We start from the raw sequence: 25830 nt of genomic DNA on the forward strand, positions 1-25830 counted from the left end.
TGTGTAGTGGGTTGTGAAGGGATGTGGAAGTTCAGTCTTGGGGCAAAGAGGAGTGGGTATGTAGATGCATGCATCTGCTTTTGACGTACGGTCATGTTTCCTTTTCCGCTTAGTAAAATTTATCTTGAATTATTACAGCCTTGCAAAAAGTGGAATGAATTACGGAACCTCTTTATAGCCAGACTACTTATTAGGCAGAATAAGTGAACAAGTTAGCATTAGGTGCATAGAAGTACACAAAGAGAATCCTAAAACTGGGGAGAAAAGACATTTCCTAAATGGAAAATGGCAGGCGTATTTAAGTATAAACAAACAAATGTAAATGCTTGTGTGTAGGATGTAGTGAGGTGTGTGCATATACATATTTTCTTTCACTGTGGTGTTGGAGAGTGCAGATGACTTGTTAAATTCAATTTTCAAATTTTTAAAAGCTGTCTCCTTAAGAAGTGGTTGTCTTGTTAGGTAGTCTAAATGTAATTGTACAGTTTTGCTATTTTACATAGGGTAGGCTTTCTGTTCCTTCAATAAGTGTGTTCCAGGAACAATGCTACTTCTACTTGGCTGTAGTGATGCAATTTTGAAGGACTTCTGTTGATAGTAAAATGAAAAGAAAAAAATAAAATCTCTTATTTGATGCTACTCTTGAAAATTGACACAAATGGTCAAGTTTTGATCTGGAAACTCAGTTCTTCCTCCCTTCTAATTGATTAGATAGATAACAGAATCAGCTGGCTTTTGGCAGTTTGGAGGGAAAATGCATTTAACATATCTTAGGTTTCCAAGTGTAAATTTGGCTGTAGCAGATGTCAATAAACATATCAAAAGGATTTTTATCCTGAAGTCTTGGTATGTGTTAAAGTTACATTAATGGTTTGAATTGTAGTAGCTCCAGTGTAAAACTGTGAGTCAATATTTTGAATATCAAGTGTTTAATTGATGCACTTGTGATTGTATTTTCACATTATTTTGACATGAGTGTGAAACTGAGAAGTAATCTTTTCTGGAAGAATATTCAAATGCTTGTCTCAATCCTGAAAATATATTTCTCTTTATACTTAGATTAAATCATCTTGCAACATTATATGACACACCTGTGTTTGTTCTAATTCTGATTTTTCTTAACTAATTTCTTTTTGCTTTATTAAAATAACATAATTAATGTGTAGTTTGCTTTTAATGAATTGATAACTGTAGAGCACAATGTGATACCTACCTTTCCTCTGATATCTAAAAACTTGCTTTAACTTTAGCTGCCCGTATTTGAGGAGAGTTATAATACATTGATGGATTTGTGTAGTTACTGTCCTAGTACTAAAAGGAAAATAATGTGTGAGTTGTAGTCTAAATCATTAAAACATCAGTATAGATAAGCTGACTAGGCTTTTGGCAAGTAGAAAGTAAGATCTTGCCCCACTCTAGTTCTGCTGTATTTTGTACCCTGAAGAATTACCCTACATGCATGTGAAATTTTTGAGATTTTGAAAGACAGATTCTTTTTTTTTTTTTTATGATTGTTATTATTATAATTGTTTTTATTCAAGCCACGTCTGCTGCAATGTCTCGCCCATATTTCTGACCAAAGTGAAATTACTGTTGTTGTGAGCTGGGGAATGCAGATCATCCAGGCAGCAATTTAGTTTACTCTATGCATGAGTATCTCTTTGGTGATTGGGAGTGGGAGATACAAAATGATGCAGTGTTTTAGTTACCATAGACCCTGATGACCACTTGTTGCTGCTGAAGTAATATGAGTGCATGCTGCATTGTTCTCTAGACTAAGAAAAGGATTTTCAATTAAAATAGTTGCCACTAACACAAGCACAAAATTGATACAGTGGGTGCTAAAATTTGCACTTCTGCATTTAGGCAATAAAGCTGCCTGTCACACAATTCCTAAAAATGGTGCAGTCGGATGGCCAGAACTGCCTGAGCACTTCTTCAAAGCTGCTGTCACTGTCCCTCTTCTTTCTAAATTTGGGTTTTTTCGCTTCCCCTGTCCCAAGTTTTCTGTGCAGAGCACAGCTCCTAGAGCTAGCTGGTGTTTGAGAGTTAACTGCTGTTTAATAAAAAGTGTTCTTTTTTTTTTTTTTTACTTTTAGTACAGACTTCGGGCTCGGGTTTGTGGTATTTTTAGTTGCTTTATCAAACATTGCAAATTTTTGATCTGAATGCTAATAGATCACTTCCAAGTTCAAGAGAAAAAGATTTGCAAGACTTTTTAAAAATCCCACTAACTTCAGAGTTCAGCCTGAAGGACAAATATCACATAAGCAGTTTTACTTTGGGAAGAGGAAAATGAGGAGAATATGTTTAATTTAATAGTATCTTAAAGGACAAATTTCTAAATGCTCTTCTGAGATGTTGAATTAGGCTCTATGATTTTAGCATTATCTTGTCAGCTTTGAGCTTCCCTTATATTATAAAAAAGGGGGACACATACATCCCACACACGAATTTTGCATTTTCCACATGCTAACAGAATATAAAAGAAAATGACAGTTTTCCATTATTTTCCCCCTTCCTTTCTGAAGCACTGCTTTAAGAATGGAAGTGAGATTGAACCACCATAATCTCTCAGTCTGGTTTGAGATAGTGGAGGCATGAATCCAAAAGCTATTGGTGACTGCTGTGGATACCAGTCAACTATTGCTTTTTCAAGTATGTTAAAGTATGCAGACATGCACTCAAAGTCTTTTTTTCTCTTTTCCTGTAATTGAGAAGAATTAATTACCTTAATTCTTCTTAATAATACTACTTTATGGAAGCTTTATAATCGTTATAAGGAAATGCTTAATACAAATTATAGATTTGTATTTCAAGGCTCCTTTCAAGGTCTCCATGTCAGCTGCTAGACCATTCTTAGAGAATTGCAGTCCATTGAGTTTAGTTGTGTAAGGATTGTATTTGATTACTGGGACATTTCAAATATGTCTTCCTGATAAGTTTATGTGTGTGCTTATTTTCTGCAAAAGTTTTAAATATCTGTGATTGTCTCCATGGGTCCTACAATGTTATATTATACCCATATTATGACAGTCATGTCATTGAATGTTGTGTAACGCACCTATATTACAGCACACACATTTCTATTCTAATCTAGATCTCAAATGAGTTTTAAAGTCTGTAATTGGAAATCTTTTTATGTAATGTGAACAATCAGCACAGCTAAATGTGTCAAACTTAAGACAGTATTGTAGCAGTCAGCACTTTTGACTCTTGCTATAAAGTGTGTATTTGCAGCAACATTACAAGTTTCAATTACAGTGCCTTACCCAATTGATGGTTACTTTATTTTCCTTCTGTTCCCCCAAAGTTTAGGCACATGATCTGAAAGAAAATCTGTAAACTTCATGTTGGGCTTTGTTTTCTTTGTTCTTTAGCCAAATAGAACTAATTTCAGCTGAGTACATTTAATGTATTTTTGAAAGTAGTTTCACTGTTTGGTGTCCTTTGGCTTACTTGGAAAAGCAGTTAAATTTTCTGTTTCTTTAGCCTGCTCATAGGTGCTCTCATCAATGTTAGAAATCAGTTTAGGTGAAGGTGGTGCTTTTGTGTGCCTGCACATGCTGTCATCACTGACACAGTATTTCAGACGTGGTAAGACATTTCCTGCCCTGAAATGGTTGCTGTTTTAAAATAGTTTTAACAGTGCAAAACCGCAAAATGATCTAGAAAAGGTAGGCTGTGGAAGGACTTCCGGAGAGAAGGGAAAGGGTTGAAAGAAACTGGAAATGAAGAGAAGGGAAGAAATGAAGGGACTATTTTAGGCTTTGGGGGCAGTTCCACAGGAGTTGTGAAGCAATAAATGGGGCAAAGGGAAGCAGAGTCAAGTGAGAAGAATGTGGAGTGAGTGGGAGTAGAAAAAAATGAATGTAATGTGCTGCACTGCCTGGCAGCCTGGTGTCTCCTTAAGCTGCCAGTGCTGTAGCCATGAACGCTGGCACTGCTGCAGCTGGAAGGGCAGAATCTCAATTTCAAGATGTTTCTCTGTGTCCCAGTGGATATTGTCAACAAAAACTTTTCCACTGAGTGCTGAGCATTATTGCAGAAATTATGCCTGTATTGCATTTGTGTTCTACAACACTGTGCCACTTGTGTTTCCATTCTCTCTCATTTTCTTTTTTCTTTCCTTTTATGATAAGTGCTTTTCTAAGGGTTTTCACAGGAAACTGCAGATCAACCAAAGAGATCAATTGGTGTGAATAATTTGTACTTTACTGAATACCTTTGTGCAATCCCTCTTTTAGCTGATTATTCTGGAATTGTTTCCTTTAATCTCAAAAATAACGTGCTTGCAGTTATCATCTACTTTTGGAAAGAATACATAATATGAAAGATTTGAAAGTCTTTGACTGTTCTCTGATCTATCTATACAGTGACATTGCTGTGAGAAGCATTTTCTTTTTTAGAAACAACTTTTTAAAAAGGTTGCAAGATGGTTATACAGTTCATAACTGTATTGTCTGAAGATAAGAGAGAAGCAATTTTATAAGGAAAGATTTAATTTGCTTAGACCAAATTATTTGTTTGGATAAAAACAACACCAAACTTTTGAGACCTACAGAAGGCCTTGGTGCTAAATGCTTGTCTGCTTTCCCAGAGTTATATCTGTTTGTCCAGTAAAAGATATTACCTCCCATTGCAAGGATTTGTTCTCTCTAAAGGCTTGGGTTAAAACAAAACAATTGCTTGAAGATGGAAATGTATTTCCTCCTTTAACAGTACTTACTGAATCCTGCAGGTGTTTCGTCTAGGTGCTTTAGGATTTAGTTCATAAATAATAATTTGGCTTTTAATCATGCCTTTCAGTTGAGCCCTCTTGTTACAGCCAAGCTTTAACCGGGATGATTACCATAACATCACCTAAACCAGAGACAATAATACTGAGGTTGCATGGCACGGATCCACTAACTTTAATAAATGAAACTGAGTGAATAACTATAAACAAAGAATGTGAAAGTAGGTTATCAAACCATGTGATAACATCTGTTCACTGGAAACATGAAAGTAACTATTTCTGTGTCAAGAATGAAATCCTGTTTAAGTGGTATTATAAGCTGACTGCAATTTTCCTGTGTGTTCAAACTTCAGTGTATAATGTTGAGGCTTCTGTGCAAAATGATGTAATTATCTGCATGCCCTATCAGAGTCAGATATTTATATTTGAAAGCCTGGGTCTCTGTCATCTGGAGGATCCTTATCAAGATGAGAGCTCAACTGCGTGGGATAATATGCAGTTGCATGAGAGGAGACCTGGTTCTGTCCCTGAATAGTTTGCAAGACGCAACACGTGAAGCAGTGTCTCCCCCTTCCCCTCTTTTTTTTTTAAAGAAGGGAATGGAGAGCAAGGGTTATGGTAATTCACTTGAATGTAACGTTGGCTAACAGTATGCATAAATTGTCCAAATTGTCTCAAACAGCCAGTCTTTTTCCCTGACAGAAAATGAAGATGTCCTTATATGATGGAAAAAAGCATTAGACAAAGCAGGAAAAGCATTTGTAGGTTGTCCATGTTAGCATTTTTCAGCATTATTTTGTCTGTTAGAAGTTGGCTATTACTCTGATTACAGACTGATGGTGAGATCAATCTGGTAATGAGATAATATTAGGAAGTGATAGATTGAATTCTTAATGCTAAAGAAGTCAACTAATCTACTAAAACAATGCTTTTAATAGATGCAGTTGCAGTGCAAATGCTACAGATGCCAAGATTGCAGCAGGGTCTATACTCTGTAGAGTACAAATCAGTGTCCCTTAACTGATGTTGAGTAATGTTTTGCATTCATTTTGCACTTTAGCAGCTCACTGTCCCCTACTATTCTTTCCTGTCCTTGTGCACAGTAGACAGCAGTTTTGATCAGTCTTACCTTTGGGACCGCTATTTAATTCTACATCTACAGAGTAGCCTCAGAAATAAATAGTGCTTCTTGCTTTCCAGCCTGATTTTGTGTAAAAAGGCACTTGGGCTGAGACAAGAGCCTCACCTGTTTCGGTCGGCTGATCCATGCCTCAGAACAACCTGTTCTGGGAGAGGCAGGCTGGAACAGCTTGTGGATGTATCTCCAGAGGTATAGCCTGCTTAACCTGTTTGCCTTGTGAAAGCTGAGGTTTCTGCTCAGGATTAGAAGTTACGGCTTCGATTTCATCTTTCTTACCACTTGTGCATTCTTTACCTGGCTAAAAAAAAAAAAAGTCAGTAAATACCATCTTTGCATTAGGTCTATAAAAAATCTGGTTTGTTGTAATTTTAATTACTCTTCTCCCAAAGTTTTCTTTTGAAGATCAGATTTTCATGTTGATTTTTGTGTGTCTGTGAAAAATCTTATTTTACTGTTATTTTTTCGGTTCTTGTTTTCTACAGTGATTAGTGCTACACGCAGGATACTGCCTGCCAGTGGTGTATGTGTACAGGATTGTGTGTGAGAGAGCTCAAACCAAACAAAAACATACACCTCTCCCCTGACAAAAAAAGAATGCACAGCCAAACATACTGCATGCAATCATAATCGTCACCTCATTTTCCACTTCAAGGCAGTAAGATCTAAACAAGATTGGGGAACTGATAAATGATGATACAAGTTATTTATTTTGTTAATTATTATTTCATGTGTGATATAAACCACCATTTTGTGGGCTTATGTACTGTGCTTCAACTTCCTCAGTCTGTGAAGTGGAAGAGGGAGTTTTCCTGTCCCTCTACAACTTTTCTTGGTTTCAAAAATGGTGCAGGAAGCCCAGCATCAGATAATTGGCTCTTGGATCTGACAGCAGCCATACCATTCCATTAATTTCTGCAGAGTTCCATGAAAGCCCTTTCAACTCCTTCCATGTACGAAAGCATCTCTGAAACTGCCCCATTTGCTTTTCTTTTGATAACAGCTACTGGTATTTTTCCTTTGGATTGAATCCTACTTTTTCGGTTACCTTTTAAGACAGTAGCTAATGTAGCTGTATTTTGACAGGGCTTGCAGAATAAATGGTGTCAGATGTGGGTAAGACTTCCCCAGAAGCTCTTCAAAGGGAAGCCCAGCAGTGGTGTGTAAGGTTTGGTAGCTGACCTGCTTCCTCCAGAGATAATCATGAATCAATTTCCTTTACGATAGGAAGCTCTGGGCTGCTGGATGCAATAAATCCTTTTTGATTAGTCATAGAAGAGAAGTCCTAACCACTTGTTTAGAGGTCTCAAAACACCATTAAAGAGGAGATGAGGGTGCAGTCTGTGACCAAATTTCTGCTTTGAATAATTACAGTGTTGCTGCCTACACTTCTCCTCCATATTCAAGTAGATACCACATTCTTCTTTGCTACTTGACATAAATGATTTTGTGTGCTAATAACTACTGCATTCCAGCCCTGGGGTGGTGGCAGCTGGGAGACAGCAAAAATTCGTTCCCATGCCTGTGTGAAAGGAGATGTTGCTGAAGTTTAGTGGTGGCCAAGCAGGGAGAGAGAAGCTCTGTGGTGCTTTCTCTTGGAGAATCCCAGAGAAGCGCTTGAGGTGGCTGTCCCAGTGCTTGAGGAGCACACGGCTGTTTCCTGTAATGGCAGCCACAAAGTTCTAATGTGTGTGGAGCAGGACATGTCATTTCCTAGTGCACTGAACCAACACCACTGATAAATATTTAGGACAGATCAGATGGTCTGAGTGCATGTGCTGGGGAGGAATGCAGTACTTGGCTAAACAACCAGGCATTATCTGAGATCCATTTTAAATATGTGCTGTCTCTATAATAACACTGGGTGGTTGTTCCAGATACAAAATTTCAGTTAATCTGCTGTGTCAGTTTGGGCTTGCAAGTCCAAAAATACCTTATTAGTGATTTATGTCTTTCATTGTTCTTTTTTTCATACGATTATCTCTGCCCACGCACTGCTACCTAATCTTGTATTTTTGCGTGCTGTTCCTGTGGTTATTCCGTGAGAAGAAGGCTTGGTGTCACCCACAGAGTAGCTCATGTCTAACTGCACTTCAACATAAAGTTTCTTGTATGAAGGAGTATTTGAATTTTATCTCTCTAGACTGAAAGTAGCTAGCTTACCAAGAACCAAATTATTTCTCAAAAAACCAAATTATTTCTCAAACTACTAGGAAAGTATATTTGGCATATAGACTTCAGTGCTTCAGTTAAAGTTTCAGAAAACAGAAAGCTTTGATGAGAACTGCAAGCTTTAAATCCTTTGTATCTCTAATTATCTTTATAAAGCTGAATAATATCCTGTACTGTCTGTGTGCACAATGCTTGAATTAATTTTGTGTTGATTAATTAAGGGAAAGCTTCTTTTCTTTTACCTTTACCCTACTCCCTGTAATCCTGCAAGCCAGCTTCTGGTGGAGTTAGCTTCGAGCATTCATTAGCATAGCTTGGGCCTTTGACATACTGCACTGGTGATTTATACTCGTGAATATTCATTGTGCTAAATCCAGTGGCTTTTCTGCTCACTCTTGTTTTTTGGAGAGTACCATGCAAAGTCTCCTTGGAACCCATAACCAGCTGCCTGGGGTAGAAGTTGGCTGCATTTGGATCCCTTAGCATGCATGACAGCAAAGTACCTGCAGTGCAAATGCAGGGAAGACTGGATAAAAGAAAAGGCAGCAGGATAATCACCTGAGTTCACTGTATGTTTGTTAATACTGGTCATACTGTTAATACTGGTCAGCTTCCACCATCCTGAGAGCTGTCATAAGAGGTAAGGTAGGGGAAACGGAGATCAATTCTGAAAAACATAACAGAATCATGAAAGGGAAAAAGATAGTCCATGAAAGAACAGGCAAGGGGTACGAGAAAATGCTTCCAGAACCAGAGGCAAAGATACATGAATGAATAAATAGGAAGGAGATGCCACAAGATTAATTTTACTCTGTATGCATGGTGACCAGAGTCTGAAACTCTGAAATACTGTTTCTGTTTCTGATATAACTTGGCTCTGTGACTTTGAGAAAGCCTGGTTCCCTAAGGGTGCTCTGAGAAACCCTGTTAGTTCTGCCATTTGAGCTAGGCAGTGGTAGGATAATAGGAGGTAAGAAATTTCTGTTATTTAGGGAAGGAAATGACAGACTAAGTGACCTCCATCTGCAAAAAGTTATATCAATGTCTATATAGAATTTGATACCCATTTTTTGTCTCTAAGACATGTTGCAGCATGCTGAAGTATCATAGTTTCAGCTGGTAAACTTGTTCATAGTATCTGTGAACTTTTATTGAGCATCTTATCTGCAAATTATCTTCATATCTACCTGGAAAGATTTACAATATTAACTGAATGTATGACAAGTGAACAAGTGAAAGTGTTTAATGAATACAAAGGTGAGGTGTGGATACTGATGTTTTTCTGCGGAAATCGCTGAGTGATGTATCTTGGGAGAAGAGACAAGGGGGATGAGAAACCCGCACAGCTGCTCATCACCTTGCCTCTGATTAGCAGTCACTGTCTGAGAGCCTTCTGTAAAAAATACAGATTTATTATTTATTTTAATAGGGTTGATCTGTTAGCTTTCTTTTTGTACAAAAAGCTTTGTCAGATTCTGCTTTCTATTCTAAAGCTGGAAACTTCAAATGGAAATGTAACACTTCTCATGTTAACTTGCTGCTATTTTATTGATAAGAAATATCAAGTGCTTATTAAACTTATCAAATACAGATATTTCTTGCTTCCATTACTATTGAAGTGAAAAGGTAATTTTTTCAGACCTTTTAGAAGCAAACACTGTGCAGATTGCCAAGGTACTGCCAGACAACTCACGGAGTGTTCAAGGTGAAGCAAGAGGTAGCTGAAGCCAGTCTCTTGAGGATGAGGGAGGGAAACTTGATCACAGAAGTAACAGCATGGTAGCTTCTGTGCTGCATGTGTGCAAAATCTATGTGCTTGTGGAATGCCATTTTCATTCCACTGAAGTCAAGAGTTTTGTGTTTGAACAATTTGGGCTAGGATTTTAGAATTTCTGTGGTTTGTTTTTTGGTATTTTTTTGTTCTTAGTGAATGCGAATTGATATGGGCAAATATAAATACTTTAGCAATCTTAGCTGCTTAGTTGGGAAGGTATTTGCTGTTTCTCACTTGGGTTTCTATTTTTACATGTGTACTATCGTCTTTGTTAACTGGTACCTGTGAGTGCTGTCAAAAATACATCATTAATTAATTAATCTTGAGAGCTCTTTCTTTTTTGATGCGTTTTGATTAAAAAATGCTCCAATACAGTATTCAGTGTCTTCTCTGCTTTCTTGTAGTCAAACCTTGACAGAAAAAAATGGCAATAGTCTGTGTATTTGTACTTGTAATTTTCCCTTAAAAGAAAGAGCCATAAAAGGGGAGCATTTATAGCTTTTCAGATGACACAGTCACAGAGAAAATAGATTTATTTTAAAATCAAACAAAATTAACTATGCTTATTATTTTAGTGATAAAGATTGAGGTCAACCCCTGAATTTTTTTTGGTCAGCCCCTGGATATAGACAAGTGGCTAGCATGATATAAAAGAGGGGGTTGTTGAAAGGCCATAATTGGAAATATAGGTATATCTTAGTGAACAGTCTACTGCAAAGTATTTGGAGGGACTGGGAGACAGTAATGAAAATCCCCTGGATGAGGGATGATTACATTGGGACCAGGGGTCAGAGGAAGAGAGGTGGGGAAACTGAGCCTGTGTGTAGTGGGAAGCATTGTACTGTCAGCCACTGTTACCAAAATTACTGTATTTCAAAATAATAAGCCATGTACAAAAACAGTTTTAATTTGAAAATTCTTTCTGCTTAGCCGGGGTGCTCTTCTGGAACTCTAATGATATTACTGGGGATATTATTTTAAAAAAATCAACAAAATAACAGAACTCTTAAAAATTCTTCTTCGTGATGTTTAAGATATTGATTAAAAATGAACAATTTCTTCACTATTTATCAATGATTATTTTAAAGTGAATCAAATAATTTTTTTTTGCCACCTTTCTCCCACCATATTGTTGGTAGGCTTGCCAGCTTGTTTACTGGATACTTGAAAAATCATGTTTGATGTGTGTTTTGAAAATATTTTTCCTTTTAGACTAGAATTCTAATGATGGCTGCAGTTAAAAAATGTACAGAATTGGAGGGCTAAGTTTTTGTTCTTTGTTTTTCTTCTCCATTTTTAGTTTCCTCTTTTAAGAAAAATTTCCAACTGACCGATTAAAAAACCATCAACAACAAAAAAACACTAACAAGCAAACAAAACAAAAAACCCAAAGTACAGTTTCTTTGGGGAAGTTCAGTCTAAACAAGTATATGGTAATAAATATTAGCAGAAATTATTTATTAGACAATGTTATTTAGGAAACCTTCTTAATGCTTAAACAGTCAGTGGGATTAAAATATGCTTAATTGCAAGCGCTTCCCAAGGGCTTTTCTCATTTGCATTTCACTTGCTCAGAGAACTTCACGTTCACATCCTTTTTTTAGGTGCACTGGATATCATAGCTATTTGAGAAAAATTAAAACATTCCTAAAGCAAGTGAGTGCATTGGAATGGTGTTTTAAGAATGAAGTGCTTGCTTACTGCTTTCAGAGTCTTTGAAATCTTTTATTTCTGGCTCATTTCCAATATGGAAGGAGTTTGTTTTCAGAAAAATATTGTTGCCAAGGGACAGATGTTGACTGTGTTGTGTTTAAAGCAGACTGATATTAATTACATTCTTTTAGCTATTCTACTTCTCTGGATAACTTTAAAAGGTCCTTCCAGTTTCCAGAGTACTTAGGTAAGCTCTCGGAACATGAACACAGTGTCTCGGCGTTTACGTGAAAAATGTATTAGAGAACTGGCAAGAGTTGAACTTATTTTTGTGCACAGTTGAGAAATGCTGTTTTCAGATGATTACACTAATTAATAACATGGAACAGCTTTAGTGAATTTAGCGAATGCTGTGATTTCCCTCCCTTTCCTCTTTTGCCTGTCAAGTCTTTATCTGAGCCAGTTGTCAAACAGCTTGTGTGGAGCACTACTTACTGCATTTGACCAGAGGAATGGGCTTATTTTTTTCAGGACCTATTCTGTGATTGTGGCAGCATGATCTGGAGCAATGTCAGCATTTGGGGTTTTCCAGTTTCCCATTGATAATGCAAATTTAATGTTTTGCATTTGGGGTTTTGGTTCTTTCAGGGATCAGTCTGAGTTACTTAACTTGCCTTGTCTACAGTTTCATGCCAGTTTATTTGAGCTGGCCTAGTGCTGGTGGTCCTAGTGACAGGACTGTCACTGCCCCACCAGAATCTAGAGACATTGTTGGTTTGATTGTTTTGGGTTTTTTTCAAATAGCTCCTGAAGATTGAGCCCGGCTCATGTTTTTTAGGCCTCTGCCTATTTCAGTGATTTAGATAATTTTGTTCTGTACTTGGTAAAATGTCACTTTCCAACTATTTTTGCTTAATACTCAGTACTTTGAGAAATACTGGGTCAAGAGAACATAATGCAAGTAACAGCTGTGCAGAGCTCACCTTAGGGAGCCAGCCCAGTAGCCTTAACCTGCTTCTGCAGGAGCCCAAGAGGGGAGTAAAATAAGCTCAGCCAAAGCAGGTGAATTTCCCCCCAGCCCTCTTCTCAGCCTCCCATGTCTCTGCAGAGTTGTTTTTTCTGCCTTCACATGTTCTCCTCTCATACTTTCCTCAGTGGTATGAGCTCAGTGTGTCCTGTGAGTTTCTGGGAGAGGAGCTCCAGCGAGGTTCTGTGGGGCTGAACTCCAGCCCTGCTGGCCCCCAGCCCTGACTGCTGACCAGTGATCCATCGTCCATGGAGCTACCTGGAGACAGCCCAACAGCTTATGCTCAACTTTTGAAACCTTCCTGGGAGGCTATAGGCCTGCTGGATATGGATGAAGGCCTGCTTTAGTGTTCAACATCATGTTTTAACAAAAGGTTACATACTTGTTGCCAGCTACAAGCTGTCAGTAGAGGCATGTGTTTCTTCCTTCCATTCAGACTATGGAAGTTAACCTTCCTGTTTGCTCAAATCCTGATATAAAATCTCTCTTTCTTTCAGCTGCCAGTCATGATCCCTGTCACTTATTAGCCTCTTCCTGCTTGAGTTCCCTCAAAACTTGCCTTAGATAAAAGCATTAGCTTGATTCTCCAGACCTAGTTATTTAAAAAACCTAAATGTTACTCATCTCAGTTGTCCCTCAAGAGATGATCCTTATATTCAGGAGTTGATGTTGACTGACAAAAGATTAATGTGCATTTACAGTGAAGTTGTCCAAGTTATGTTAATAAATTGGCATTCCATTTGTGGGTTACTGGGTAACATAAAACTGCCTACATAAAGCTGTACCACCTCATTAGCTGTTCAAATAGCTGTTTGTCTTTATTCGTTTAGGCAATTTCGACAGAAATATCTGAGTACTCCTCCGATAATGACAGCGTGGGAGAAGGAGAGGCGACCCTGGCGACCGCTACTCCAGGATCCAGTAAGGGATTGCAGCCGAGGTCAGGAGGGGACACGGGGGATGTCACAACACGACCGGCCAGCGAGTGGCTGAGGTCAGCACAGGCCCTTCTCCGCACCCCGGGGAAGCAGGCGGGAAAGACCCCCAGAGCCCCCGCCGAGTCTGCCAAGAAGAGGAAGCTACTGAGGTAAATGAACTGTCTCCCTTAAGGAATTCTTTTTGGCTGTTTTTTCTTAAATTGTAAGTAAAACAATACCTGCCAAAGTGCTGGAGTGTGTTTCAAGGGTAAACATGTTAGAGATGCAAATACGAAAAACTTAAAGAATGTCGCTTATCTGGAAGAAAGCAAAAAAGGCAAAAAGAACTACATTTAAAATCTCTGGTGAAAGCTCTCAGTCTTAAACTCCTGTTCAAATGGTTTTTGCACTTCTAAGAATGCCTTAGAGATGTGTGAGTAGAAATACTTCTATTCTAACTTCTAATAATTTCATTGCTTTGTGCATTTCAAGAAAGTCTGCAAAATGCTGTACCTCAGGTTTTAGGATTTTTTTTTTCAGTGCAAAATTATCCAAAATAATGTAGGAAAGGAGTGGATGAGTAATAGTTCTGAAGAGTCTAGGACAGAGCATTATGTAGGCAATGGGAGGATATATTCTTAAGGTGAAATTTAAATGTCTGTGACTAAGTTAAATACATTAGAAAAATATGTAACTGCTGAAAGAAAGTAGCCTGAGATGGAGCAGTTGAAGCCTGATGTTCTAGCTAATTACAGTGCAGAAATGGTCACTTCCTATTTTGAATTAATGAAAGTTGTGTTAACTTAAATGGTAAATGTGAGGATGTGTCTCAAGCTGTGGAGACCACAATTACAGATGGTGCTGCTATACATCCCTATTGTTTTAACAATGTGCATCTCTTACAGCTGAATCTATGTACAGTAATCAATCAATTACTTAAAAAGTAAATCTTTAGTTAATAGGCATACCTTATATTTCTCTAAAATATTCTTGGCTATTTCAAAATGCTGTCTGAAGAAACAGCTTTGGAAGTCCTAATTACTGAGGATCTCTATACTTTTAAGTGCTTTGCTTGTGCAATCAAGCTGTATTTCTTGTTACTTTAGAAAACATGCATACACAGCTGTAGTAGGTCAGACCAAAGCTGTAACCCCCAAAAATGCCTTATAGCGGCCGAAAGCAAGTATTTGTGAATGTAATAAAACCAGGAGAAGTATACAGTCGTATTTTGCCCAGGTGCTCTTCCAGTTTTAAGCAGTTCCTGAGCTGTTTATTACCATTAGTGTGTTTGTCTTTTTCTAAATTCCAGCTTCATTTGATGTCCTTTATTATCAGTAGTCTAAATGCAAAAAGTGTTTTATGGGAAAGATACTCTGACACAAGTGTATAACAGAATAGATTGCTTTAAAAACAAAGAAAACAACAAGACCAAACCCTCCACAATTATATAGAATGTAATCTATCTGGAGTGGCCAGAGGAACAGAGCTTACAGGGTTTTTTGTCTTCCATCCTGTGGTTCCACTTTGGATTCCTTTGGGAACAGGGAAGCAGGCAGGAAATTCCTTAGTTATGAGTGTTGTTTATCTAGTTATTTTGCTCATCCAGGTAATTGTCATCTTTTCTGTCTTCCTGTTCAGGGCATTAATTCCATGTGTCTCTCCCATCCTTCCTTTTACTGCTGACAGAGAACATTTTCATTGATGTGATAACAGTGGATGTAAGTTTGCATCCTCAATAGGAAAGCACAGGTTTTCAGTGCTGTGGATTGAAGGCCAGTTTGGGGAAAGGTTTGTCAGCTTCTTGATTGATCGAGTGACAATCCCTTCTTTGTGGTTAAATAGCTAAAAGCTACAAAGCAGTCGTGGCCTTGTCATTTCTCCTTCCTTCCTACCTCTGCTGCAGATCGAGGCCACAGCAGAAAGAGCAGTGAGCAGGGGAATCATCCTGAAGCTGGATCTGGCCCCTGAGCTCCCACTCAGATGGACCATTTGGAACTGCTCAGTAGGTGGAAGAGAGCCACGAGTCTCTGCTTAGCTGGGCTCTCTTTCTCCAGGCCAATGCCTAGGGAAGCCTGGGCTGAGCAGAGATGGTGCAGGTGTAGAGCTGCCATCTTCCTGTGTGAATTCCTGTGCAGTCGGTTCAACTCCAAATCCAGACTGTATTGTGTATGCTTATTGCATGGAGGAGTCCTGATGTAGCTAGAGTAGGTCTCCTGCCATTTTGTTTCCCCTTTAAAGAAAATAGAAAATATTTCTATTTTTATGTCTCTTTGCTGTTTGACATGTGTAAATCTATCTTCAAAAGTAGAATATTTACAAGAAATTTTTGCTTATATTTTCTGTAGAAATCATACTTATGCTGCAATCTGTGTTTATATTTGCATTGCCTGATTGGAGCTATGCCTCTGTTACATCAGTGGGTACATTTTTCTGTGCAATTTCAAAGAAACCTCCCTAAAATATCCCCCCTAAACCCCCAAATCCCAAGCAAAAATCAAACCAAAGGAAAGAGCCATAACAGTCTCTGGAAAAATTCAGATAAATTCCTTTCTACTGTCCCATCTTCCTGGAAACCTCCTGGTACTAAAATGGAAATGGGTAGTTGCCTGGATGGGAGGAAAGGGTATTGTTTGCTTGATCCTATTACAGATGCAATTGTCATACAATAAAAAAAAAAAGAGGTGCAACCAAAGCAACAGAAATCTTCAGGAATAAGCTAATTATGGATGATTAAAATAATTTTTTGTGATCCTATCATTGGAAATTGGACTGTAAATTCAACACCTTTGAGTGTGAATAAAATGAGAAGCCCATCTATGTCCACAAATCAACATGCACAATATACAGTGATGCTGCTGATGAGCCAGATGTGAAGGGGCATGTTGCAATTCTCCTCTGATAAGGGTTAAGTGGGGTTTTGGAAAACAATTGGTGTCTGAAGACCAGAATGATATGGTGGAAGCAATTTCTCCCCCACCATATCTACTGCCAAATTCTCATATGATTTCTTGTATCTCCTGTAATGTTAGTTTTTGTTTTCAAAAGTGTCCCAAATAAAGATTATTCTTCTTTCTACCATGGTCCCTAGGGGAAAGCAAGTAGTCTGGATGGTGGGGTTTGTCCTTCAGGGGTTCTAGTGGCTCTGAAGAGCTGTGCTGTAGGAGATGTCAGTTTGTCACACTGGAAGCAAAGCAGATCATCTCTCGCTCACAGCCATCAATGCCACTGCTAGGGACATCCTCCTGGATGAATATAATACTGGTAAACTGGATGGATATAATACTGGTAAATTATATGGTAGTGTATTTGCCCTCCTCTATTTAAATGAGACTGTTGATGGATGCAGTGGGAATATATAATTTTTGCCGGTGTGCTGCCAGATCCATGGCCTTGTACTGCACCTGTGAGCTACTGAGTTGAGAATTAGGTGCTACTAGTGGTCCCTGGTACTGAGAAGAATAGCTGTGGTGATCTGGTCAAGAGGTGTTGGGTTTGCATGCTCCTGCCCTTTTATTCCATCCCAAAGCTTCCGTTTCTCAGCTTGGGTCAGCACTTCATGGGAAAATTATGCGAATGATTTGTAAACCTGAGGGGAGAGAGTATATATTGCAAAGAACACTTTTCAAGCTCTTCTTGTTACATTTGAAATCCATGTTAATGCTATGGAGTGAAATGTCTAAAGTGTATTAGTTCCAATTCTTTCAAGGTTTCTGTGTGAAGGAACAGATAGATGTAGAGTATTGGAAGTTTTAACATTTAAAACACGGATTAGACAAATAACTGGGTTAATTCAGTATTTGTAGAGAAGAAAACTCAAAATGCATGTACTCAGCTTCTCTTGTCTACAAGTAAAACTTTCTTAAACATTTTCTGAATTGTTTACTTTTTCCATTAAGATTTTATTTCCATCTGAACAAAAAGTCTGAGGTTCATTGTAGGAAATAAATATCTTAAATTATAAAATGTTAACTCTACGTCTAAATCTGTTGCAAGAGCTTATAGTTGTGAAGAATAAGCTTTATCTTTTTGTTTGGTTTTTTTAATACTTGAGTGGCTGTTTATAGTTCAAGAGAAACAGGACTTCCCAAGATTTTATTTTAAAATTATCTTGTATGCAGACCACATACAAATCTGATCAGCTAAAATTAACTTTAGTTATCAAAAGAGGAAAAAATTACAGAATGTCCTGGTGCTATGTGCAGTATAATGAAATCCAGTTGTCACATGAGGCCAACTGAGGTCCTGAAAATAAAGGAAATTGCCAAGGGAAGAGGGAGCTGGCACAAATGAAGCAGACTTTTACTCTAAAATTTGGACTGTTCTTTCTTACATACATCCACAAGTGGCATGAGGGTGTAACAACAACTGACTAGCCGTTTGGATGGTCATGTTCTTATGCTAATTTTAACTATTTCTATAACTATTTAACTTTTCTTTGCTAGTGAATTTCTTGTTGGATTAGGAAAATATAAATGAAGACAATCATGGCTGCAGTACAGATGTAACACTTATCACCACTGGCAGTGTACACAGTAAAATTATTTTGCCCTTAGAGAAAGTTAAAATGTATTTTCTCTTCTAGAAAGTGTGGATAGTTTCACTGGGCCAAATGTTTGGTGCTAATGGGGGAAAAAAGCTCTGTGTTTGTCATTGGTCACAGCCAGCACAGCTTCATGAAGAAGTCCTACTTGTAAACCCTTCTATGACAGGGTAGCCCACCTAGCTGATCTAGAAAAGCCAGTAGATGTGATCTTTTTGGACTTCAAAAGCAAAACTTTTGGTAGTGTCTCCCACAGTACCTTCCAGACCAAATGTCCAGCGCCCAGCTGGATAACCATGTGGAGTGATGTGTGAGCAGCTGGCTCACAAGTCAGGAACAAAGGGTTACAGTGAATGGGGTCACATCAGGCTGGGGTCAGGTCACCAGTGGGGTTCTGCAGAGCTCCATCCTCAGCCCAGTTCTCTTTAACATCTTCATTAACCACTGGGATACAGGACTTAAAGGATACTAAGTGAGTTTGCCAATTATACTAAATTAGGAAGAGCTGTCAACTCTCTTGAGGGCAAAGAGGCCCTGCAGAGAGACCTCGACAAATGAGAGGACTGGGCAATCCCCAACTGCACGAAGTTTAACAAGGGCAAGTGCCGGATTCTGCACCTGGGACAGGATAATCCTGGTGGTGTGTACAGACTGGGGAATGACTTACTGGAAGGCAGGGCTGCAGAAAGGGACCTGGGGACCCTGGCCACTGGCAATTTGAACATGAGTCATGGAGCCTTTTTTATTTCTTTAGCAAGTGCCCTGTGAAGTGAAAAGGATTGGAAAGGGACAGCTGAGTGTCAGTTACTTCACCAGTTAATGTGAAAGTAGGAGAGAAGATTTCTCCTTGCTTTGAAACGAGAGAAGGTGGAAATTGCCCAGTTTTGACATGGGGATATATATTTGTTTTGAATTATATGGAGTCCTGTGTATACTGTGTACGAGGAGGCAACTCAGTAAAGCGTGTTGACTTCAAATAAAGTCTGTAAAGGAGTAAACTTGAATGAATAGGGGGTTATTTTTGGTAAGTGCCCTGCTGAATGAAAATATTAATTAATAAACACAAAGAGATCTCCAACACTTCAGAAAGATTAAAAATTATTTTTCAAAACACAGCAGACTCACTAATGCTCTTTTCTTATTGCTTTCTATTAACCTCATTGGAGCTGGGAGATAGGAACCAGCCTGGAAGTCACAGATCAGGCTCAGTATTACTTTTTGGTCATAGCAGTCACAAAACTCTTCAGTCTTGCTGTTAAAGTTTGTGGGAAGGGCAACTACCAGAACCTGCTGTACAGGATGCTGAGCTTTCTTACAGTCATCAAAGCTGTTTTTCATGTGGATATTGTTGGACATGGACAGTAAAGGCAATATGTTGTTTTAAATACAGTATTTCAACCAGCTCAGATTCAGTATGGAAATAGGACATGAATTGCTGCTTTTAAATCTGTCTGCCTTCAGGGAATTAAAGGAACAAAATAGTTGTACTGGAAGTTTTGTGATTAAAAATAAAAAGGTTTTGGTCAGTAGAGATTGCATCTGAGCAGCTTGACTTCACCAAACAGCATTTACATTAACGATTTGCCAAATGTGTTCAATTTGCTCATATTAAAACATTAGGGGGCAAGTTTGAAGTGCTGGTCAGGAAAGTATACGTCCTAAACTAGTTTTTATTATTTCAATAAAATAGTTTGTCAGTTCCCTTGGTTACAGAATTGATACATTAATAATCAAAATATATTTGCCAATTTTATACACATACCCCCAGATGTTGGCTTACCTCTTACTGCCCAGCCAGGAGTGGCTCTGACTCTGTACAGTTCACAGTATGACCCAGTACATGCACAAGTGTTTTACAGTGTGGGCACCTGTACTGTTTTGGAAGGAATGAGTAGTTTTCAAATGCTGTTGTCAGCAAATCTGTTACCTTGTGTACCAGAAATCACCTTTTCCTTTGCTTTATGTGTTTGAACTAAAAAGGGGGTTGATCCTCCTGGGTTGCACTGGTGTTTAACCTCCTTTGTTTCTACCTTTTTGAAAGAAACAAACCATAAATTACCAACTGTTGCTCTGGCCACACAAAGTCTTTTTGTGCATGGCATGTCCTTGAACTGTGCTTTCTAATTTCATAAGCTATGAAACAGTATAAAAACAACATTTCTGATGACCAGCTGAGAGCCTCTCATAAATGCATTCTTAGTTATATTTTATGTTCTGCAACCAAGCAGATGTAAATTGCTTTATGATGTTTTCTGTTTAAACTTTTTAACCACATTTGGAATGTGAATGGAAAGATGATGGTTAATAAATATCAGTGCACGTAGCACAGAGGGCTACTAAGGAAAGTCAGAGTTTTACTTTTCATGGACCTTCGTGATAAGTGGTATCCTAATGCAGTCATGGTCAGCAAATTAGTAATGAAATTGTGAGCATCAGTGGAACCCTCCTGGTAGTCATATCAGGCCTGAAACAGGAATGATGTCTTGCTGTTGTGTGCAGTAGCCATGGAATCAGAAACTTGCTTTCTTTCCTTCATGCTGCAAGCATTCCTGCCATAGATGTAACAGTAGTGGGCTCGCAGAAGAGTAGGAACTGATTGACTGGACAGAACAATTGCCCTGTTCAGGAAAAAAAGGGGAAATTAGGCTTTAAGCCAATAATAGCTGCTCTCTTCTGCAGGTACTTTAACACTTTCTTGCACTTTGAACAGATAAAACATATTTCTCTGGCTGGCATCTGTGGAGGGAATGAAGTAGGAGAACACTCACGTTGAACAGTTTTCTTTCAGCAAACAAGTGTTTGAGCTACTAACTGTGGAGTGTATTGCTACAGTCCGACCACGGAGTGCAGATGCAGACTCGTGCATGCAAGACTTTTTAACAAGCAATCTGAAAATGCATTTTACTGCTGCATTTCTAAGCCTAGCTGAGCTGGCATCTACCTATTCTAGCATGGCTCATGTAGGCCACCCAGCCAAGCTGAGTTACAACTGCATCTGAGAATGGTTCCCTGGTAAGAAGAGAAACTGGATGGACAGTTTGTTGGAGTCTGTAGAACTGTGTGCCCACAAGTGTTGTGGTGTGGTAATGCTTCAGTACTCAGGTTTGGGGGGAAATGTAGACTAACAGTGTTATCAGCAGAGTAGGTTATCCTGTATGAAGTTTTGTGCTTGACTGTGCTGCTCCTGGAACCAAAGCTTCCTTTGCACTTCTGCATTAGTTGTCTGTCTTAAAGTCCTTGTTGAAACCAGGATTAAACACAAGGTTGTTAAGCTTACCTGGAACTTTACTGGAGCCCAATATTTTCTAGACATTTTTGTTTGTTTTCCTTCTTAATATAGTAGGGTTCATAGCTTGTTAAGTGTGGGTTCATAGCTTGTTAAGTCTGGGTTCTCTATTTTGAGGCTTTGGGGATCTTCTTCCTCTGAGTTTCTTTCCTCTCTGCATGCCACAGAGATGTAGCAATGTGAACTGCAAAACTTCTATAGGTCATTTTGGCTTAAATAAGGCTCTTGTAGTTCAGAATTTATTCTGTGATCTAATACTTAGATGTTTAGCCATTGCATCTGAAAATTCTTGTGATGATTATAATTTTGCAAAGGATATAGTTGTTCATTAAAAATTCAGCTGACACTGCTAACTACTTTTTATATAATGTGTTGACTTGTCTGTAAATGAAACTGCTTAATAACTGGTAACTGAAGAGAGATTTTTTTTTTTAACAACTTACCTGAAGTCCTGCTTGGCCTTTTTAGCTCCTTCTCAGTTTCCACAGGTGTGTGTCTTCCCAGTTTCACATTTATGATGTGAGCTTTACCAAGCTATTTGTCTTTTTAAACTAAGCCAAAAAATTTTCATCATGCGCACAAACAGTCATAAGGTGGTTGTATGCTATCTCTGTTGATTCCTAAACCAGTTTAACTCAAGGACACATTTCACCTTAGTAGAAATCTTTATTAATATATTCAGTACTTGTGGAGAAACTTTACACTGCAATAAAAGACTGAAGTAAGTCTTTATGCAAATAACTTCTTTGAAGCCAAAGAAAAATGCTCAAACACTCCCACAGTAGTCCAGAGCTCTTTGTAGTAGCCCAAAGACAGCTTCCAACACACACATCTTCTTGTTCTTAAAAGTGAGAAATTATGTCTTCTGGCTTTGAATCCAAGGGTAGGAATTGCTTTAGTGTTACCTTAAGTGTATTTGTGCTAGATGCCACTCCTCTGCTCCTCACCTTGGGAATGCTAAATTAATTTCGTCTTGGAGAGTGTTCAGACCACTGAAACTGCACACTTGACCCAGCTTGTGAAATGAATCATAGGGTCAAGTATGGGTAAAAGAATATTTTTGTGATCACTCCTTGCCAACAGACAAACAAATCTGTGAGGGAAAAGAAAATCCAACCTGTTATAACTAGTGGTTACACTGGTTTGTTTTGAATTTGCAACTGTCTCTGGTCTCTAATAGGATCTGTTCATAAGTGCAAGGGAAAGTTAGGAACCCTTTTTTACACTCCTCGTAGTGGAGACAGGACTGAAAACATGAAGATTTTGAACACCCAGATACTGAAAACGTTTTGTTGCATGTATTGACCCTAGGTGTATGTTTTGTTGAGAGTAACTCTGTTGTTGGAAAACTCAAAATTAGGAGAATTAATCTACAAAATGTAATTTTACTGTATGATTCTCTCTCTAAGGGTCAAAGCATACATACATATATATATACATTTACATCTGTCCTGTGGCTTATGTTTTATGTTTTGTTGAGAGTAACTCTGTTGTTGGAAAACTCAAAATTAGGAGAATTAATCTACAAAATGTAATTTTACTGTATGATTCTCTCTCTAAGGGTCAAAGCATACATACATATATATACATTTACATCTGTCCTGTGGCTTGTCATTTGGCAAACCAAATACTGATTCCTGGCAAAACTGAACATTCCTTTATTCTCTGCAGAGGCGGGCTAGCTGAGAGGTTATGTCGGCTCCAGAACAGAGAAAGATCTGCCATTAGCTTTTGGAGGCACCAGTGTCTTTCAGATGATAAAATCCCCCCAGGTAAGAAGCATAACCCAATACCACTGTAAAAGCATTATACTTACATGTATCTGTGGCCTATGTAGGGGTAAAAGTGAAGTTTATATTATTTGCTGGTCTTTTCTGACTTGGACTTAATGCTACAGTGATGTTCTTCTGAGCTAATAATTGCATTTCTGGTAAATATGAAGCTTTCTAACAACTCAGTCATCATTTCAATGTATAAGGTAAAGGATATATTTTGAGTAGCCTCCATCTAAGTTCTTCTCAGCTCCTTGATTTCCAGCATCACATGGAAAAATAGTGTTTTCAGCAGGTTGTAGGACAATTCAAGTTTTAATTCATTGGTGTTCAGATTTTTTGGTTTTTTTTTTCTTTCTTTATAATCAACCTTTCCTCTTGTTCTTTTTGCTTTGTGATCACTTCTTGACAACAAACAAACATGGATAAAAATTCATGGATAAGTGCTGAAATTGTGAGTGGCACTAAGTGTGAACAAATAGTGCACAACTGTGAATGAGTGTGAAGGGTCTACATCTACAGTGTGTACATCACTTAAAAAGAAACAGTAGGAGTCATGCAAATTAGTTACTAGTGACTGATAGCACCACCTTCCAGGAGTGTTTCTTGAGAGATAATGGATTTATAGAGTTTAAGTATAAAGAAGAAGTTACGTTTTTTAATCAACTTCTCTGTGTGTGACTATAGTCTACAAAATGTCAAGCATTTATTCTGCATTAAGCCAACTGCTTGTTTTTAAGCATATATTAACTTGTATTTATTTTTCAGAAAGTCCTCTGATCTTAATTTGAAAATATAAGGATAAGTTAATCTGTCATTTACCTTGAGAGCTTGTCCCCAGTTATGCTCCCAAATTTTTAAAGTTTTTTTTCTTCCAAATCTGAATTTGTCTGGTTTCAGTTCCCCTCTTTTGTTTCTTATTTCTCCCTTAAAGAGCTCTTTAGTATGTGACATTTTCCCTTTCTGGCACTTGCATAGCAAAACCTCTGCTTCCTCACAATTTTCATAAACTAAACAGACTGAGCTCTTTAAGGGTCTCTAAAGCATTTTTATCAGTGTTCAAGTGAATTTCATGGCTTTTTACTGTACATCTCGAACTTTTCAGAAGGGTCTTGAGAACAAGGATACCAATTCTATGTGTTCTTCATACAATACACAGCAATTCTATGTGTTTAGTCTCAGTAAAATCATTGGCCAGGTCCAGTTCACTTCTCAGCCTCCATGATATTCGAGGCCTTTGATAACTGTTTGAGTCTGGTTTGGCTTTGGTCACAGCTTCACAGTGCTGGGGCTTCACTTTGAATTGATTGTCCAGTATGATTTTGTAACCTCTATAGCTATTTTTTTCTGAGATGCTGTTTCCCACTCTCCAATTACTCTTTCTGTTTCTTCTGCCTAAACACAGGGAAGTATTTGTAGTGTATTGTGGCTGATTTTACTTAGGTAGTCCAGCTAACCATGCAGTTCAGATCATTGTATAGTTCAAGCCTGTCCTCTTTTAGTCATAGATTTGCTTGAGTTTGTGGTATTCACACAGTTTCTTTATGTCACTGATGAAACAATAGCATGAGTATTTCCTTGCAAGTCCTGCTGGAGCTGCTGTTACTCAGTTGTAATTCTCCACTGGTAAAAAGCTCTAACTGCAGTCCACAAAGTTAACTCTCAGGATTTTAATTTTCTTGCATTCTGCTCAAAGGGTGCATTACTCATCCTGAAAATCGTTGATTTTTCATAAGAAGGTTGTATGATTTAAAGTTGCACCAAACTGTTGGCTAAAGCTTGGTCTCAGTTTCTCACTGGAGTTTTAGAGGGCTTACATCCCTTGGCCATTTGCATGCTGTGTGTTCAAAATGCCACCCATGCGGAATAGTACGTTGTATTTCTGACCTTAATTCCTTACTTATTTTTCCAGCCACTTTGCCTAGATGTGATGTCAGGCTAGTTGCTCTCCAGTTATTGTAAGCCACTTTGTTTGCCCTTCCTGAATAGTAGCACAATATCATCATCCTTTCAGTCTTCTGGAATTTCACCAGTATCTGAATGCACTCTAGGAAGTGACATCAGGGAACCAGAGATGTCTTTAGCCAGCTCTTTTCAGAAATGCTATGCTGAAAATTGTACAGGCATGCTTACTTAAAACCATGAGAGGTTACTTCATCATTCTTATGTGGTATGAGGACATCCTCTTGCTGCTTTTCAAATATGGAACAGAAATAGATATTGAATAGGCTTGCCTTTTTTAATAAAATGAACATTTTTAATGCACTTTGTAGTAACAGACCTCCAACATTGCTAATATTCTTTTTGTCCTGGTTTCACATGTGTCATTACAAAACCTTGTGTTTGGCTGCTCACCATTTTGTTAGACCAACTTCTAGGCTGAAATATTCCATGCTAAACATCTGCCCCTGGCTGAATTCCTTTCTTTGATTCTTCTTCTTTCTTTCTGAAAATGAGTCAGAATTCGTTAGCATTTTATGAGAAAAAAGGCTATGGGAAAAATACCTTACTCTATTCTTAAGTACATTTAAAGATTTCTGATGAGAATTAAGATGATTTAGTTTTGGCAGAAGATGAACTGTTTCTGGGATATGCCTTTTTCCATCATAACAAAAAATGTACAAGAAGTCTTTAGGACAAACTACTGTTTCATTTACCCTGCAAGTATTTGCTACAATTTCTGAAAAATGCTGAACATGCCATAAATTTAGGAATGCAACTTCACAGCTTCAATTTCACTTCCAATTCTCAATCCTTATTCCAAAGTATAATGATTATAAAATAATCATTAAAATAGCTGTGATAATATTTTG

At 38.1% G+C, this 25830-nt stretch overlaps 1 protein-coding gene across 2 annotated transcripts in view; it reads left to right on the forward strand.

Annotated features, from left to right (window-relative positions):
• SPIDR (scaffold protein involved in DNA repair) overlaps positions 1-25830 on the forward strand; it is a 195817-nt gene that overhangs the window by 37974 nt on the left and 132013 nt on the right. For both annotated transcript variants that reach the window (XR_008429959.1, XM_053938390.1), the window contains exons 6-7: positions 13333-13589; positions 22917-23017. Coding sequence is in view for 1 of the 2 variants with exons in the window: in XM_053938390.1 (XP_053794365.1) it covers positions 13333-13589; positions 22917-23017 (358 nt within the window). In the remaining variant the exon portion in view is untranslated. The remainder of the gene's footprint in view (positions 1-13332; positions 13590-22916; positions 23018-25830) is intronic.

The sequence above is a fragment of the Vidua chalybeata genome, chromosome 1 (genome assembly GCF_026979565.1).
Source record: "Vidua chalybeata isolate OUT-0048 chromosome 1, bVidCha1 merged haplotype, whole genome shotgun sequence".
NCBI classification, from domain to species: Eukaryota; Metazoa; Chordata; class Aves; order Passeriformes; family Viduidae; genus Vidua; species Vidua chalybeata.